Source organism: Dermacentor variabilis, chromosome 6, assembly GCF_050947875.1.
Source record: "Dermacentor variabilis isolate Ectoservices chromosome 6, ASM5094787v1, whole genome shotgun sequence".
NCBI classification, from domain to species: Eukaryota; Metazoa; Arthropoda; class Arachnida; order Ixodida; family Ixodidae; genus Dermacentor; species Dermacentor variabilis.
Window position 1 is genome coordinate 68,290,902 of NC_134573.1, and position 19,968 is coordinate 68,310,869.

At 45.5% G+C, this 19,968-nt stretch overlaps 1 protein-coding gene across 2 annotated transcripts in view; it reads right to left on the minus strand.

The window, feature by feature from the left end:
* Positions 1-19,968, minus strand: part of SMC1 (structural maintenance of chromosomes 1) — a 76,747-nt gene that overhangs the window by 16,808 nt on the left and 39,971 nt on the right. The window contains exons 9-12 of one of the 2 annotated variants that reach the window (XM_075695137.1): positions 15,772-16,150; positions 13,979-14,293; positions 2,789-3,169; positions 612-724 (exon numbers count right to left, since the gene is read on the minus strand). In XM_075695137.1, the coding sequence (XP_075551252.1) occupies positions 612-724; positions 2,789-3,169; positions 13,979-14,293; positions 15,772-16,150 (1,188 nt within the window). Of the gene's footprint in view, positions 1-611; positions 725-2,788; positions 3,170-13,978; positions 14,294-15,771; positions 16,163-19,968 lie in introns of both variants that reach the window. The other variant, XM_075695135.1, reaches the window with a different exon arrangement.

Consider the following 19,968-nt stretch of genomic DNA (forward strand, 5'->3'; position numbering starts at 1 on the left):
TCAAGAAGGATTGCACTGAACATTAAGAACAGTTATTCATAATGCATGTTTAAATTTATGAGCAGAAGATGCATCAGTTGATCAGATGAATTTAACTGCTTTAAGGAAGAATTTTGCTGAAACACAAAGTGCAGTAACAAACTGTGACATGCTTTCTTAACTTAATGGAAACTGAAGGGGGTCAGCGCTACTGCTAACAGAGCCTACCATTTCCGATGGGCATTGCTGAAGTGAAAGCACTTACACAGCATGATCCACAAACAGCAGGAATTTGAATGCCGACATAGCAAAGTACCAAGTGGACATAATTCAATTCTTTAGATGGAAATAACAGTTCACTAAGATGGGACAAAATGGAAAAACACAAACATAGCCATTACAAACTAAAGGGCCTTATTAAGCCATTGCAATAAATACGAAGACAGCACATGGAAAAAGAACGAAGATAAAGACAACACGACCGTGACATGATTAACCATCTCAGAAACTGTCCTTCAGCTGGTAGAGTTCGCGTTTGTCGTCTACGGGCTTGTGTTTATCGTCTACCTTTTGTTCCTTCATCATACGCTTTCTTGTCTTGGACATTCCACGTGAACATGAGTGCAACATACTTCTCCATCGCCCGCATGTTGGGCGCCTGGATGCGCTGCAGGTGACTCTGCATGTCGGCTATCTCCTTGTTGAGGCGGTTGCCCTCTCGTTTGACCTCTTCTGGCGTGTCCAACTGGAAAAAAGATGTGCAGAAACCATTGATGATGATTGTCCATGTAAATGAATAGGCCGAACGAACGAAGAATAAATGAGCAGACAAATGTTTTCTTTTCAGAGTTCGACCATCGACCAAACATTAAAACAACTGAAAGAGCCCCCCCCCCCCCCCGAAGAAATCTAATCACTAAAAAAAAACAAAGAAGCATGTAAGCCATTGTTTATCCTTCTGCTCCGACTCCACATTTTCTTTTCTTGCATTAGGTATCGGGCCAAAATCTTTCAAACCAAAAAAAAAAAGAGAAAAAAGAGAAAAAAAAGAAATAAAGGATTACTGACAATCATCACAGTTCTCTAAATAACGTACAATACAGTAGAATCGCGTTAATTTAAACTTCCAGTTTGTTCAAGCTGACGCTGTAATACTTTCAAAATGATGTGTAATGTGCTAAAACACCCAGTACAGTCGGCTCGCGTTACAACGGACCCTAGTAATCCGACAAAAAACGTCCGTTTTATCCGAAGTCCGTATTATCCGAGACGCCTCACTTCCGAAACTTTCTTCGCAATGTTTAACAACTTTATTGCAAAAGAGTGAGTGATGAACGTCCAAAGCAAAACACAAACAGAAAGGTCGCAGTTTCGCCCAAAAGGTGATGCATCGATTGCGGTACCAAATTAAGCAAGATGAGCGCGGCAGCAGCAGCGAGCGACTTGACCTTCATGCCGTGTCTCGCTTCAACGCGAACTAAACCTCGAAAGCACAAGCTACCCGCTCTGGGCACACTTTGTCCACATCACAGATCACTATCGAGATATGGCGCCCGCGCTGGTGCGAACTTTGTCCACATCGCTTTCAAGATACGGCGCCCGTAACAAAATTGGGTAGAAAGCTATAACAATGCATGAGTGGACAGCAGAATGTTTAATGAGCCGCAGCAGCGGCAGTGTGAGCGAGAAAATCTCAATTTCGGCTGGTAGCCCGCATTGGTGCAGTCTTCCAGTTTTTCTTGAACTTCCTTCACCACCTTCAAATCGTAAGGCTGTAGTAGTCGTGCTGGAATGCTGCATGAATACAGCCGCTGTCAAAGCTGCATCCATCTGCTAAGCCTATTCCACAGTCGCAGCGGGCGGCGTCGGCAGTGCTTGGCACGGGTAACAAACTATTGCCGACATCCTCCAAAGCTACGGCGCACTTTCGAAAGCTTAACACACTTCATATTTTCTTTTCTGTTTGCAGAGTTTATGCTGTGTAGTAAAGTGAATGTGACATCATTTCACGGCGAGTTTCGCATGCCCGAGCAGCCCAGGCAGACAACGGTGAAAATCCGCCAATGGCATTGCATGCTTGCACTCATGTGCCTAAGTCGACAAATGGAATCGTGCATCGGGACAACTTTTTCGCTGGCTTTTTCTTCATAGCCATTCAGGGGATGGAGTAGCGGTGGCATGAAAGCTAAACAAGACCAAGGTGGCTGCGATTGGAAACGTAGAACGGCAACCACATGTCGTGGGAAAAGGCCCTTTTTCACATGTTCATCAGTAAAAACACAGCTTGCTGACATGATGTAAAACGCCATTACGACTAAACTATTGATCCAAGATGCCTGAAAACTTTTGAGATCACTCATCAGTTGCTGTAGAATCTTAAAATAACATTGTCAAAAAACTCATTTTTTTTTTCACAGACTTTCCTGTCTCTAAGACCCATGTCCCCCTTAACCAAAAAATCGAATTAACTGGTGAAAGTCTACTGTATTCAATCAATATATTGCTGCAATCACAGAAGATCAGAGGAAGGTAAAGGTTTCAGTTCATCTATGAACAGCTATTTGTGTATCAAATTATTTTACAGACCCCTTCTACATTTGACACCTGGGCTTGAATGTCAATCACTAACTTTATGATCATGAAGCAGTATTGATTTGGCTGTGCAACATTCAGTTACCCTTCCTTTGCAATGCATCAGTGACACAAGTACAAAAAAAAAAAAAAGAAGAAGCCATCCAACTGTTCAGTACCAAACCTGCATTTAGTACTGAACAGAAAAGAAGAGCCACATGAACAAAAGCCCACCCACCTCAGTCAGTTCATCGGGCAGGACCGAGTAGTCCACCTCTATGTGGCCCTCACGCTCGTACACCTTGGTGATGCTGGCCTGGGAAGCAGCCACTTCGTCACCTGCTGCTGAGTCGTCCGTCGGCGCTGTGGCATCCAAGTCCTCGAGGTTCCCGCGCACCAAGCGCAAGGGGATCTGCTCCAGCTTGCACGTCTGAAAGACGCTGTGGCGGTCCTGGCGCCGCTGTTCTTGGCGTGCCTCGAGGGCTGTCAGTGCCTTCTGCACACTCGCGATTTCCTTCTGCACGGCCGTTAGCCGCTTGCGGATCTCGCCCATACTCTCCTCGGTGCCGTCCAACTCCTGCTTCTTGCTGATCTTGTTGCTTTTCAGTTTCTCCAGTGCCTGGATGGAATCGTGACAATCCAATAAGCATCACTGACATCACTGCAAAGGCTGTGTTCTTAGCCAAAAAGGGTGTAGGTTCAGGCAAGTTAGTAATACATCTCAGCAAAGCCACAATCGCTCATGACTACAGATCAGAACTTTAGGCAAAATGCCTTTCGTTTTTTTTATATTCTTATTGTGCCTAATTAATAAACAAGCACAAATGGGTCTAGAAACATCTCAGTGGCACTTTCACGGTGCCTATAAATGCCTATTTACTAGGGGGTGTGCGAATACTCGAATATCACAGAATCAAATGGAATATATTTCGAATATATTTGGTGTATTCAGTGTAGTGCCATACGCGAAGTGTGCCGCAAAGCTCCTCATTCTTGATGCCTCGCAAGTGAGCATCTCACTTCATTGCTCTTGATGCAAAAGGGGTGTCAAGTTCACAGCGGAATTACGCAGTGGCTTGAATAAAACGAGAGTGCTGCGTAAGGCAATGCTCTTAACCATGCCCATTTCTTTTTCTTACATCTCCATTCTTTTAGATGCCATTTCACAATCTTTGTGGAATCAATATTTGGATGCAAAATTTCTAGGGGTGTGCGAATACGGAATAGTATATTTCGAATCAAATATCAAATACAGTCAAAGCTCAATATAACAAACCTTGATGTAAAGAAATTCGCGATGCAACAAGCCATTTTCATTTTTCGATTTTAGTTTCATTGAAAACTGTGTATTCTCTAGATTTAAGGAAGTAATTTCATGACACGGTTTTGATTTAATGAAGTTTTTGGAATTTTCAAATGTACTTGTAGCCTGTACAGCCAGTAAATCTAGCAAAGAAACTACAATGTCGGCCAAGGAAACGGTAAGTGGCAAGCGTTGTTCTGCAAGGAAAGTTTAAGCCGCAAAAACGCTGTCGAAGCATGCGCACCAGGACACAGTATGCAGGAAACACCAATGCACCATTTGTCGCGTAACAATGGGCACACAGCAGCTCGAAGCACTCGAAGAAATGAGAGCTGACAATTCCTTCAGCACAAGGGTGGGGGGAGGAGGTGAGCGCACGGTATCAACATCAAGTACTGCCTAGAGGGGGAAGGGGGGCAGGAGACCCGCGCCTATTCGCCATCTCCTCCTAACGCACGCATCTCCTCTACTCTTGCTGTAGCTGCGCATGGCTGTCCATGTGTGGGTTGCATGGCTGTCGCATGGCTAACCTTGCAATTTATTTACGGTGATTACTGACAAGATACTATCCACCAGGCATGGACAAAGAAGTACTTGAGGAGAGCAATCTGCTAGGCCGCGACAGTGTGCGGGGGCAGCCGGATAAAGTCACAGTTGGGCGAGGAGGAAATGCAGTTTTCACCACAGCATGATCGATGACGCGTTGGGCATGTTGCCATCGTTTACCATGTTCTTCTATGGACAGGACACACAAAAATCGCAATATCACCTCATATATTGTAAGTTTTCCCAGATTTTATTCTGTAATGTCAATAAGTAGAAGTGGCGGACATTTTAGCAGCAGCTATTAATGAATACTGTTCCAATTACATGCTGTACTGCGCTTGAAACAAGCGACTAGTAGTAATCTCGGAGCAGGCGACGTCTGCCGACGCTGCCACGGTTCACTCACTCGCACGTGGTGTGAATGCATGAGTAGGGTGACCTTGGGAGGAAAAGCTCTCAATTTGGGCATGCAAGCTGTCGCAGTTTCTTTCACTATCTGCAGGCTTTCCGTCTCTAGGCTTCTGCTTTGCACTGGCGGCATTGGCTTCTCAGACTTTGCGTGCTTTCCACATTTCAACAAAGACGAGCACTTTCCATCCATGCTTTTTCTAGGATGAGGCAGAAACATTTTGTGCTGAACTGCAGCAATGGCTACGCCTCCTACAAGGAAACGGTAATCACATTCAAAGTTCCGAGTGACCTGGTGCGGTTGGAATAGTGGGCTCATGCAATTCCAAGGAACGATCGAGAGCTGACACCTCGTGACTATGTTTGCAAGAAGCACCTCTCTGAGAGCAAAATAGAAAGGCGGCGGTATTAAGGCGAGCTTTGGGGGGCGAAGTCCCTCTAGACAAACCTAAACGGCCTGTCCTGTTACCAGACGCTGCGCCGTCAATATTTCCACACTGTGCCAGCTACTTGTCCTCTGTTCGCAAAAAGAGAAAGCCAACTGGATCTATCGTGAAGTGCGCAAAGCATGCCAAGACGGAGACTTCGGTTATCGAAGATACAAACATGCACACTGCTTGGCTGAGAAAAATGAGACGGTGTGTCCTGTCACCTCTAACGTTTGCTATCGCCTTCAATCTTGCATTTTAAGAAACATACCTTATAGATTTGGAGTTCTAAAAAAGCACATCACGCAGGTAATTGCTCTGTAAGTGACAGATTTCTTTCATTAATTTTTCAAGGCATTTGGAGCCGGCAAAGAGGCGCAAAGAAACACACCCATCTGTGTCTAAAGCGCTAGTGGTGAATTGCCACCGAATAACCTTGAACCAGCGAGCCTCTTTTGACAGTGCGCCACGCCCGCAGCGGCATCTACACCATGTAGCCGACTGCAGCTTGATGCCAGCTATCAGCCGACAGCAGTCGTCTAAGGGAATGACAAAATAAAGCATCCAGAAGAGAGTAAGGAAAGGGCCTTCTGTTGAAAAGAGAGCGTTTCAGAGAAAGGTGACTCCACAATCTGCTTGTGAGCTCCGCACACCACGTACGACAGCAAAACTTGCCTGAGATGTTCACAGCAGCATATGCTACCCGCGGCCTATGTTATTTCACCAAGCCCGAGAGGTGGTTCAGGGCCCCTTTAAAGGGAACACCAAATCAGTATGCCAGCACTGCTTACGGCTCAGTTCTAGTACATGAAGGTCTGGAAGATATTTTTATCGATAGGATTTCTGTTGAATAGATTAGAGTGCTTCCTCAGAAAGTAATGAATTAGTGATATTCTGTTGTATTGAACACTAATGAGGTTTTCAGATTAATAGTGGACTGTGTGTTGCGGCAATCTTTTATTTATTTCATAGAAAGTTTTGCTTTACAATTCTTTTCGAAATATGGAAGGGCTGTCACAACTTTACAGCAGGTGGGTTATCGTAAGGTCAATCTGCACGACAGACAAAAGGAGCGCGCATCACGCAAATCAATCACTGCGCCGTTTCGTTGCCAGGTTTGGCGTGATTTGCCACCTGTCTGATTCTGAAATCTTGCAGGGCCACGACAAGTTTGCATGACACCCCCCTCCCCTCTCCTCCTCCTTCTTTGTTCATTTGTAGTCCACACCAATGAATAAAGGGAAAATCAGACATCCACCCGTTTGTAGCAATTCCTACAAAGGAAACCCCTACGGGTTCCTCGAAAGAAAAACCTCATAGTTGAAGAAAAATTCGTCCTGGTCTGGGACTCGAACCCGGGACCACCGCCTTTCCGGGACAGCCGCTCTACCATCTGAGCTAACCAGGTGGCTAGCAGATGGCAGGGCAAAGTCGAATTTGTCGACAACACGAAGCAAAGGCAAGAGTTTGACGTTTGACCAATGCATGCAACCGGGTCATGACACTTTCGCGCGCACCATGTCAATCCAAAGCGAGCAAGTCTTATGACTGATTGCTTGAAGCCAACTAGAAAAAAAAAGAAAAGAAAAGAAAAAACTGGCAGAACTCATCCCACGGTGACTGTCGACCATAATGCAAATGGCAATTGAGCAATGTAGTGACAGACCATATTCCTGAAGTCCCATTTATTTGACATGTGTAGAGGTAATTCTGAGACTTTCCTTGATTTGGCTAGATACCACACACTCTGATAGCATTCCATTTTGCCAAAGTCGCGCATGTGCATGGAGGCATGACGACTGTATGATGCAGATACAGTGACAATCGAATGACAAAGAATGATATCGATGGAATTACAAAGGCATATAATGATGACGTCATGACCACAATGAGTTTTCGATAAGTTACAATGCTGGAATAATGACGACAACATGAGGACGATGACATGAGGACAATGAGATGACGGCGACGGTATGATGACAACCAAATGAAGTAAGAATGACAACGATCAAACGACCACGATGGCATGACAACGATGGCACGATAACGGGTGCAGATAGTGTGACAACGACACAATGACGACGATGGCATGATGACGGCTAATCATGATTGAATAATGGCAGCATGACTAAGATGTAATGATGAGCAAGGAATGACGATAGTGGGATGACGAAACTGAAGTGATGACAAAGGTGAAACATCAGCGGGATGACAATGGCATGACAACGGCAAGACAATGAGTGTACGACGACGCTGCAGCGACGATGGCTCGACATCAGCGTGAGGACAATGAAACGACAACAAGTGTATGATGATAATGGTGTGATGATTGTATCACAAAGCATGTATGATGATGATGGCTTGACGACAACATGACGAGTCGGATGACATACAGTAAACCCTCGTTAACACGAACTCGCATATCTCGAAATATCGGTTAAGTCGAAAGTTTTCCACGCCGCGCCTTCCCCACCCATAGGCGTTATGTATTCGCACCCGTTTATCTCGAAGCATTTTTCGGGCGTAATACGGATATCTCGAAATTTCGACCGGGACGGCTGAAGGCAAAGGCCGTTACCAAAAGGTGATAAAGGCTCCGAGCGAGCACTTGGTTCCTACTAAAGTGCCGAACGCGGTCACGATCTAAGGGCGAATGCAGCCGTTTTCCGTCAACCACGTCAAGTAACCTTGGAAGCAGTCACGTGGTGTGCGCCGCTTGCGCACGGGGGCTCCTGGGTTTTATCGGGTAGTCGCGTCACCGCATTTCGCACGTGCGAACGTTATTGTGCGTGTGCGATTCTGTTCTTTGTTTCGTCGCGCTGTGCGCACGACGCGTTGACTGCGATTTTTTTTTGTTGTTGTTGTGTGTCTCGTGTGTGGTCAACGGACGACGACGATGTCCCGCCCCAAGCAGTGTAAGTCTCTGACGCTGGAGAAAAAAGTCCCGTTAATCAAGGAAGTGGAGAAAGCGGGAAGATCCAAAACGAGCATCGCCAAAGAATTCGGCATCCCCTTGTTGACGCTATCGACAGTTTTAAAAAATCGGCAGAAGGTCTTCGATGGCTTCGAGCAAAGTTTTTCCAGCGAGCGGAAGCGGATTCGGGCCTCGAAATTCCCGGACGTCGAAGCAGCACTCATGCTGTAGCTCCGGAATGTCAGGGCAGCCAACCTTCCCGTGACAACCCAAATGATGATGGAGAAGGCAGACGCTCTGGCGTTGCAGATGGGCCACACAGACTTCAGTTGCAGCAATGGCTGGTTTGAACGATTTAAAAAAAGAAATAACGTAGCCTCGAAGCCTATCCACGGCGAAAGCGGCACTGTTGATGAAGGAGCTGCAGACACCTGGCGCAACCACCGCCTCGCTGAGCTGCAAAAGGCTTACGCGGACAAGGACATTTTCAACCTCGACGAAGCAGCACTGTTCTATAAGATGCTGCCTAGCCGCACATACACGCCGAAGGGAGAAGCGTGCTCAGGCGCTAAGCAGCGCAAGGACCGAGTGACGATACTTTTCGGAGCCAACTCCACCGGCGATGAAAAACTGCCGCTGCTTGTTATCGGTAAGTTGCTCAATGCAAGGTGCTTCCGAAATGCACGGCTCCCGAGAGGTGCAACTTCCCGCGCCAATAAAACGGCCTGGATGACTGCAGCGCTCTTTGAAGAGTATGTACGTGCTCTTGACCGCAAAATGGCAAGGGACGGCCGGAAAGTGTTGTTCGTTGTGGACAACTGCCCCGGCCACGGAAAAATCAACAACTTGGAGGCGGTCACGCTGGAGTTCCTGCCTGCTAATATGACGTCCGTGCTCCGGCCTATGGACCAAGGAGTCATTGAGGTGGCTCGCAAGTTTTACAGGAAGAGTCTCCTGCACCGCATTTTGTGCTCTTACGACAGTGGTAAGAAGTACGAAATAGATTTGCTGGGTGCAGTCCACCTGATCGCTGAAGCCTGGCGACAAGTACGTCCATTGACGATTGCCAATTGTTTCGCGCACGCGGGATTTTCGCGCGCCGAGAAATCGCTCGAGCCAGACACTGACGAGTTCAGTGATTGCGATGAACTTTGCGACGAAGTCCGCAAAGCTGCCGGCTGCGCCAGCGATGCCGAGGACGGCGAAATCACTTTTGAAGAGTACGCGCTCTACGAGTCGGACGTGCCCGTTACCGGAATGTTGTCCGACGCCGACATTGTTGAAATGGCAGTGAACGATGGTGATCACGCTGACGAAGAACCACCTAGAGAAGTGCCGACAACTGCAGAAACAAGGAACTTGCTACGTTTGCTCCGCAACAAAGTTGAATGCAGCGGCGGCGAACAACGGCTCATGCGGTGCGTTCAGCAGCTCGAGGACGCTTTTCTCGCGCCGAATGCCAACGCCAAGCAGGCAAGCATCGCCCAGTTCTTTCCAAAACAATAAAATTCAGTTTTTCCTGGGAATTTGTGTTTATTGCAAAAGCTCCCCTCGTGCTGTGGAGCGTTTGTTAGCAGTGCTGGTTGTCACTGGCTTTCAGTGACCCGGTCACTGAAATTTTCGGCATTTTGCTTAACTCGAAACTCTGCTTATCTCGAAATTTTTCCCGGATTTTACAACTTCGAGTTAACGAGGGTTTACTGTAGCAGGAGTGAGGATGATGCCATGACCACGACAGCATCACGAGATGGTCTGACACAGGGTTAATCGAATAATTTTTTTTATTCGATTAGTAATTGATAATTCATCATTTTAGACTGTAACCAATTAATCTTTTTCAATGCAGGGTTTTTCATCAATTAATTGATTAATCCAAATATTCCAATCCAGATGGTCAAAATTATTCCAGAGTCGCCCACTACGGTGTGCCCAAGTCACAATGAGATCGTGGTTTTCACACGTAATACTCCAGAATTCAATTTGTTCTCTGTAATTCTAGCCTGGCGCATTAAAACGCTGAAACACAGTTATCTACTTTTGCAGAACCCTGTTTTTATGGTTGAGAGGTGGAACCAAGTTAGAAATACAAGTGTATAAAGTTTGGTAAAGAATGGGAAGAATTTGTTCTGTCCACTTCACTAGTGGCCTTTGAAAATATAAAAGATATGTGTTATACAATGGCACTTTGAGCAGTATTAAAAAGATAAATAGCACTAGTGAGTCTCTGTACAGTAAACAAAAAATAAGAAAAATTGCAAAGAGAAATGTGAAGTCTAAGTGTGCAAGATATTGCAATATGCACAAGGGAAAAGAAAATTACTGCTTTAAGATTTTAAGTCACATGTTCTTTTCTAGAGTGAGGAATGTCAATTGGCTGGGATGTCTTGGTGAAACCGACACCTTCTTTTAATGACCATACAACCAAAATGTGAGAATAGATGCTCAGAAGCTATAGATTTGCAGGAATTGACATGGAACTCCATCGCTGTGTCAAATACAGTAGAACTTTGTCACTACATTTTGGAAGGAAACACGAGAAAAAAACATACTCACCAGGAAAACATGTGATCCAAAGTAACTAAAAAAAAAATTTGACAGACTCAAGTCTATGTAATGCGAAGCGTCGCGCGGATTGTTGGGGCACGAGACACCGACCACCCGTGTTAAGATGGTGACCCTCTGCCGGCCTGAGGCGCATTTTGTTGTTCTCTTGTTGCATGGTGTTTTAAGAGGGCCACAGGAAACCGAAACGAAATCGAGCTGGTCGGCAACGCCAAATGCCACCGAAGTGAAAAGTAATGCCCACATCGCAACACCTGCAGCGTGGAACAGCGGCATGTTAGGATTATCGCCTAGTAAAAGCGTGCACTATGCTACCAATGGCATTACGCACCACATGCTGTAAAACAGATAGGCGAAAATGCTTATCGCAAGAGGTTCGGCAGCGATAGTTGTGAATGCGGCGTGCGATGACCTGAGCGGAAAGTTGCTGGTACCGGAATAATAAACTGAGCATGCCGTCATTTTCACGTGAGATGCTGGGCGGCTATATACTGTTCTCGACTGTGCACACCTTCTGCCTTTTCTTGTTCACATGGGATCTAGCGGCCGGAAAACATATACGACCACAGTCTGCAGCAAGGAACGGCGGCGCGTTTCGGTTATCACCTATTAAAAGCGTGCGCTACGCTTCCGACGGCACCACACGCTGTTTATGCACTGTTTATGTTTAGGCAAAGATGTTTATCGTAATAGGATTGGCAGTGATAGCTGTGAATGCCGCGTGCGACGACCCTGGAGATTTGCTGGTACCTAAATGAAAAAATTATTGTGTGCCGGCATTCTCACGTGAGACGAGTGGGCGAGTATTGCGGTGAAGTTGCCGCGGCAGGCAGCTATATACTGTTCTTGATCGCGCACGCCTCTCACATTTTCTTGTTGACATGGGAACTAGCAGCCAGAAAACGTACCATAAGATCGCAGTTTGGTGATGTACTGAACGCTGGTGCCGAAAAATTGTGTTTTTCGGGAACGTATGAACCGGTAAAAAATGAGCGTAACTCTATTGGGTCATTTTTTGTGTTCTCGATTGCCAACGTTGGCACCGGGAAAACTTATGCAACAGGGAACGAATCAACAAGGTTATATTATGCTCTAAAAACGGTGCGAATGCTGTGCCACATCTTTAGTGGACTGGGAGTGATGCAACGATCAACGACTGGGTTGCTATGGTATGCCTTGAATTGCGAGGGCATTTCAAGCCTCTGGCCTCAGGTGGCACGGTGGCGTGTGCTGTGTAGGGGGGAAGAGGAGGGAAGTGCTCGGCTCGGCATCACGTGGGACTCGGAATAACAGTCAACAGACACTCTACTACAGCCACACAGTCAGTGCTCAGGCTCCGCAATTCTAGTATGACGTGAAGATGCACATGCAACTCCTGTCAAACTGTCGAAAATAATTAATCAAACATGTCTAATCAATTAAGTTGATTAAATGAAAGGTGGACATCAATGAAGATTAATTGTTTATCAATATTACCAACCCTAGTCTGACAGTGAGGCATGACAGCAACTGACGATGGCGACAGGACAAGGGCACCATAATCACGATTGAATGACAACAGTATGATTACAATACGACAAAGAAAGACTGACATTGATGGAATGACAAAGGTGGTATGATGACAATGGCATGACCTTACTGAAGCGATGACAATGATAAAATGACAGCGTGACTGCGATGACATGACGACAACTGTGTGATGACAAGTGCATGATGACGACGGCATGACCTAAGCCATTTTGACCACTGGGTCAGAGTAGAAGGCCTGATGACGACAGCATGACGAGGATTGAACAACTATGCCAGCATGCCAGCATCATTATGGTGGTAGTACAAGCGTATGCTTGCAAACACACCTCTCAACTCGCACACGGCACGACAAGAGCGACCACGGCAGAGGAGCCGCACCATGTTTCATATAAAGTCCAAGCGCGATGAGATCCTATCGCAGCCCGCACACTTTGTGCTTTAGGTGCGAGTGGAAGTGTGTGAGGGTGAGACAAGGTGGTGGCTTCACAAGTGCCGCCTTCCTGCGCAAAGTGTGCGCTAAGGGGCAGAGTTGGCGCACGTCTGGATTTCTGGCATGCGTCTTGGTCGTGGCTGTGCATGGCTGTAAGCGCGGCTCAGCGCATACGCAGCCACGCACCCTGCTTTAGAGGTAATCTGCAGCATGTGCAAAGAATGAGTGTGCCAAGACGGCGAGGCACAGTGTAAGCTGTCTTCGTAATCTCGAGTTTCAGTGACCCGTTGGAGCAAGAGGCAGACAAAGCACTCGCTCCCCACTGCCGGCGCTCTTCATTACAGCGTAGTCCCAGTGCAAATGACGCTATCAGCTACGGGAGCGGAGTGCATGCGAAAGCATGGCTGGCTTCACTTAGTTCCTGCCACTGATGTGAAGATACTGCTGACATGGAACGAAACCGTATCATTCGTCGTCGACTCCCAAATTAATCAAAATAAATTGTTTTCTAATCAAATTTGTTATTTTTTTATTGCCCAATCATTCTGAAAATTCTACGGCCCTTTTTCTTGTAAGTAAAATCAATTGACGACCGTACTTATTTGCATAAAAGGTAGGATTGCAATACAATGAAATTTCTATATAACGAAGCAAATTGCCAATTTTATCTACTTTGTTAATAGAGATTTACCTGTATTAGATATTCACACACACCTAGAATTCTGTCAATTCTGTTACACAACATTCTGGTAAGATGGACAGGTTCTTTGGTCCTTTACAGTTAGTCCTAATGGGCGCCTGCTGTATTACGGCTGTGTTACCTGAAGCTACAATAGTCTTCACTGTTCACCAAAAGGCAAACAGTGATCCTTATCTAAGGTGGGCTCTACATTCTCTACTAGCTAGGTGGCTTACCCCATTTTTTTTTCAAAGAGCAGACGGACACAATACAGAGGCTGTAGTAGTCATGAACATGAGCAGATTACACTCTCTCCAGATCTCGCACCTATGGCGCGAGGAAAAGGACAACAAAGGTCAGTGCTGAACTCTTTCACTTGCACATGTCTGCAGAACAAAAGGATTGGGTACTTCCCGCCTGGCCTCCACAATGTTCTGATGTGTCTTATGCAACCCCAAAACCCATAATCAAACAATGGTCACTGCGCTAATGAACAAAAGTCTAACTCCCGCATTCAACCTGAATGCGTTACAGGCTGCGTCATGCTACTCCATTTTTCAGCATGTCACTGCTGTTCCAGCGAAAGCGGATGACAACAAACAAGGACATTCATGGCTGTGCACTCCACCTGCATTTGCTCGTCGATGGAGTGCATCTGGGCCTGTTCGGCCTGCTTCAGGTTCTCCAGCTCCTTCTCGTCGTCCTCGACCGTCTTCTTCCACTTGCGCACGTTCTCGCCCGTGTCCTTGGAGCGCTCGTATTCAAGCCTGTTGACAATGCGGCTCTTCTGGTTCTCAAACTCAAGTCGCTTGCGGTCACGCTCCTGGGTGGCACGCAGCTCTCGCTCTTCATACTGCCGAATGTTGTCGACACCAATGCTGGCGCAGAAGTCGGCGAACACGCGGTCTTCAATGCCGTTCTGTGCCTCCTTGAGCTCGTCCACCTGCAGAGCAGAGAGAACAGCCCCATCACTTTTGATGCAACCATAGTTTCTAAAATGTTATGGAGTGGCATGTGATGTAGTTGTCACTACGAGGCACCTAGAGGTGGCAGCGAGTTGATGTTGAAACTCATGAAAACAAGCAATGGGATTCAGGTAAAAAAAGGAAGATAGTCAAATTCTGCTATTTCACACTGTCATAACAATACTGACGCTTAGGCTCAAAATTCAGGCAAAGGATGCTTAGCTTTTATTTTCTTTACTATTAATTAACCTTTTTCTATTGGATGAAAACAGTATTTTGAAAGGATACCTTATCAAACAAAACTGGTTTAATGTTGCCTCTTGGCATACCTTTCAAACATGATGGATACATTGTATGACGCTTTGTATTAGACCTGTGCTAATGTCCTAGAAGAAAATGATACGAGATAGATTCTGTTTATGCAGGCAGTGCCACTACTATGTGGCCATGTGTTTGGTTGCTTAATTTCTTTTTTTTTTCCCCAGCAGTAAGGATGGGTGTAATTTTTTCCGAGTCCACTGAGAAGTAAAAAATTTAGGCGTTTTATGATGCTATCTGGCTTTAAGGATACGGAGGATGTAAGAGACGTGCTAAAAAAATTTTGGGCAAATAACACTGATAAGCAGTTGAAGAGGACAACTCAGTCGATGCCATGAGATGAGACATGCAACTGACGGTAGCTTGATTTATGTGCTGTTTAGTGGTGCTAGGGCCAAAGAGCACCACACGAATCTGCATTATTCGTGATGATGACATAACAGATGACAAAAATAGGTACTGTAATGATTGATCATGGCGAAATGCCCAATATCTGTTGACTGCACTTTCATTCACCAAAAGTATGCAAGGTAGTACTAGCTGCTGTAAATATTACAGCAAAAAACTTCCACCAGGTGGCTTGGCTACAAATTATCTGTCATACGTGATTAATGTCATTATCTGTCTATTATCTGTCATACGAGAAACCCAATCAAAGCTTTCTATAAGAATATTGCAGTGTGTAGATACAGGAGGACTGGCTTTCCATAAGCAGGTGAAGCTAGAAAATGAGATGGAGTTATGAGATTAGGCTATCTGTGGATGTAGAGTAGCTGCAGACGCATAAAAAAAACGAGACCTTTAAAAATTCAATTTAATTTTGGAGTTTAATGTGCCAAAGCTGCACACTGGTTCATGAAGGACATCTTAGTGGAGGTCTCCGGATTAATTTTCACAGCCCCGTGTTCTTCAATGTGCACCTAATTCTAAGCAGAGAAGTGTTTTTGCATTCTACCCCCATCAGTCGTACTCTGTCGCGGAATGCCGCAGCAAATAAACCACAGTAGTGAGTGAAGTAATTTTTTTTGCAGAGGCGCTTATCTGGGGTGGGGGTGGCGACTTATGAGGCAGACTGTGGTGACAATGATAAAAAAAAACAATGCTCCGTCTGCCGGCCGCCCAGCAGCCAATCACCGACCTGCGACTCCTTGGTCCGCATCTCCTCCTCCAGCTTCTTCAGGAGCGGCTCTTGTCGGCTCAGCTCCTGCTCGAGGCGCGCAATCTCCCGTTCCAGGTTGGCCATGCTCTTGTTGCGGATGTTGTCACGGTCCGTCACGGAGTAGCGCACACGCGTCTCCAGGCCCCGAATCTGCGACTGCAGCGTCGTCAGGTCCGACTCCTTGCGGGTGCGCTTCATCATCTCCTTCAGCTCCTCCGTCAGTTTCTCCTTGCGCGCCTTGAGCGTGTGGAAAGCCTTGTCGTCCCATCGTCGCGCCCGCTTCGCCAAGTCTGTGCTACCGCCCGAGATGAAGCCATTCTTCTGATAGTATGTTCCGTCCAGCGCAACTGCGTCGTACCTGGAAGCCACACTGTTATTTGTGTAGGCCGCGCAGAAGAGACAAAAATCCATGTTAGCAAGAACACCCTCTCACTCGGCTGCTTGCCGAAGGCCACACAGTCAATGCTTTTTTAAAGTGATGCTTTCTTTGCCTCTTCCCCGCACTTGGTGGGTGCTGCCTTGCCAAGCACACAACTTAGGCAGGTAAGTATGAGCCACTGGGCACGAATAGACAAGCACTGCGTTGCGTTTGCATCATTAGCGTTAAATTTTTGTATAATTAAATGTGCAACCATTTTATGCAAATATTTCCATTATTATCACTATGTTTCAATAATGTTGCTTTGACATTTTCACAAACATCAAAGAAAGCCTCACTTAAGAGCGGCCCCCCATGTAAGTATAGGATCCACCGGTTCCCACATAAGTGTGGGATATCAAACTATAATTTGGAAAAAAATTTCAAGGTAAGCAAAGAAACCTAATAGCTACACCAGATTAACACTACATTAGGCTAAACTAACATACGATTAATTCAAAACACTTCTTGCATTTCCTCGATTGACAAAGAAAGCTTACTACTGGAAGAAATGCACACATTTCAAGTGGCATCACCATCTGCCTTAAGTTTTTACGTTAATCCCGATATGCCAAGCCTCTTCCCATGATACAAACTCATTCACTTACATTTCTCCTTTCATTATTTCCTGCATTTCAATTTTAACCAAAGCTAAATACTCCTATGCTTTCCTTAGCTTCACTGCCTGTCAGCTTTATATGTCTGCAAAAGGTGAATATAAAATACTTATGTCACACAGACAAAAATGAACACGCTTATACCACTCATCAATGCTTCAGGACTAATTTGCAAAAAACAGAACAATTCTACCTTAATTATATGCAAAATGGTGAGTGACAGCAACTGTCTAAAAATTTAAAGCCGAGAAAACATTGCCCAGTATTATTTGACAGAATCATTGTAAGAAAGCCTTAGAGAGGCTAAAACCTGTGAGGACAGCAGTCCCTTTATTTTTTTTTTAATTTTCATGCAATCCTTAGCATTTTTTTAGCAGTATCATGCAGCTTGTCAGCTGTTTTCAAATATATTACAATCTTATCTGTAGTCAACAATCACACACGAGCGTGACCGTCACAATCGCAGGATTGTATGCATGTAGGTCGGTCATGTTGCATGAAGATTGGCATTGTTCACTTCCATGGGTAGGTAGCCTTATCTTTGCATCCCAGGCTATCATTAATCTACCACAACCAGTGACAGAAACTTACCTGCCTTTGCACCCGTCATATCGCAAAACAATACACAATAGCTTTGCCGCTGCAAAGAAAAGTGAACATATCTTCTTATCTTGGGCAAATCATGTCCCAATCATGATCAGGAAGCAGCTAGGACGGAGTAACTAAAGAAATACGAGATAACCATGCAGATCTTGAAACATCAGTCTCAGAAACACTCAAAATGTGCGGGTCATCGCTGTCGAAATGCCTGCAAAATAAGTGCGACAATGATTCAAACCTGCGCAGCTAATAGCATTTCACACATACCATGTGATTGCAGTAACGGATCATGACACTTTTTGCAATAACATTCTTGGCTTTTATTTTTACATGCAGAAATATGGTGCTGTGTGGTACTGAGGCTATCTTATGCTCCGATCTCTCCAGTTTATGGTGATACCAAGATGGTGACGCTACATGAATAGAAAGCCGTGTAATCGGTAGTGCAATGCCACCTCCCGACACCGGATTTGCTAACAGTTTTTGATGACAGCACACCAAGGAAGTGCTGTTCTCGCGATTTCTACCGCATATTTGATTATACAGTTGACTTCCACAAATTCATTCATGACGAGTGCGGCGAAATGGATCGAATTGTTCGGGGGTCGAATTAAACAAGATGCAGAGACAACACCAAGACACACCGCTGATTAATTTGGCAGTATTTTTCTGATTCTAACATGCCCACAAATCAAGCACACGGCAACTTCCTATGTGGCGAAAGTAGAAAACTAATGTAAAAATAAACTTAAAGCTTCAGAACAAAGTAGAAATCTAGCGTGCACCGGATTTTATAGCAAGAAAAACGGGCAAAGGTCTAACGTGTGTTGCATAACAGCGGCCGGTTTCCTAAGGTCAGCTTCGCCACAATACATAAGTATCATGCAATAAAGCATACAAACGCCAGGAGGGCGGTTGGCACTGTGTCCAACTGCCCCATGGAGGCAAATTTCAACCAAATTTTCAAGAAACGTGTGTGTTAGAACAGAGTAGATACCAAAATCGGACATTGTGAGCTTGAGTTAGTGCTTCAAAATCTTCCTTGGGCAGGCTAAAAGTGAGCATTTCCGACGGGAGATTGACGTGTTCAACATATTCAATGTCCCGTAAGATCCGCCGAGACAGACGCACTAAAGGGGTCGCCATTAGGGTCACTGTAAGAGTGAGGTGCGTGGTTGTTGGCTGGTCAAGTTTGGATTATTCAGCGAAGGCAAACTTTAAGATGGAAAGAACGAAAGTTTGGGTCCATAGAAATGCATGGGCGCCAGCCGGGACCTTTAGGCGGGAATGAATTAACCGAAAAATCACACTAGCTGAAGTTCAGTTAAGAGAAGTCTACTGTAACATTTCACGAAGACATAAAAGAAGGTCCAAGGATCATAAAAAAAAAATTAACGAATTGGAAACTCAAGAAATTTTGACCAAGTTGGCCATTTCAATTGCCATGTCCCCACAGTGAAAGTGGCTACTGTCACAAAGCATAGTTCTTGTCCCTCAATTACAGTAGAACCTCATTCATACGTGTTGGAAAAGAACCGTGAGAAAAAACATACTAACCGGGAAAATGTATGATTCGAAGTAATAAGAAAATCTGACAGACTCGCCTATTGTTGACATAATGCAAAGGGTCACGCTGATCGTTGCCGCATGAGATGCCAAAGCACATTGAGCTTTTGGTGCTCCGGCGGACCGAGACGGGTTTTGTTGTTTTCCTACTGTGTGTTGTTCTAAGAGGGCGACGGGAAACTGAAACGAAATCAAGCTGGAGGGCGATGCCGGATACCACCGGCGAAACATGATGCCCACGTTAACTGCCTGCAGCAGAGAACGGTGGCGCCTTTGGATTATCGCCTAGTAAAAGCATGCAGTACTCTACCAATGGCACTATGTACTGGGCGCTGTAAAACAGATAGGTGAAGATACTTATCCCAATAGGTTTGGCCGCGATAGCTGTGAATGTGGCGTGCAATGACCCGGGCGGAGATGTGCTGCTACCGGAATAAGAAACTGTGCATGCCATTGTTTTCACGTGAGATACTGTTCTCAATTGCGTGCACCTCACGCCTTTTTTTGTTCACGTGGGATATAGTGGCCAGAAAACGTATCATAAGACTGCAATTTGGTGACGTACTTTAAGTTGGTGCAAAAAAATCTCGTTTTCCAGGAACGTACGAATTAGTAAAAAATGAGCATAACTCTACTGGGTCATTTTTAGTGTTCTCGATTGTGAACTTTGGTTCCGGGGAAAACGTACATAATGGCAACGTATCAACGAGATTTTACCGTATATGCACAGCATAATTACACCCGCACGCATGCGCTGTCTTCAGTCACAGTATGAGCGCCTAAACGTCTAATAACTGTACTGGCAGCCAAGCAGAGCTATTTATGACATTTCTGAGGCAAATTGGGGCCTCCTTCACTGTTAAAACTTTCCCCAGCTGTTAGGTTTCTTTCCTGCTGTCGCTTCAAGAACACACCAACAGAGTTCTACAGCAACACTAACATTCACCAGTGTACAAGTTCAGCGTAGGCAGCCAA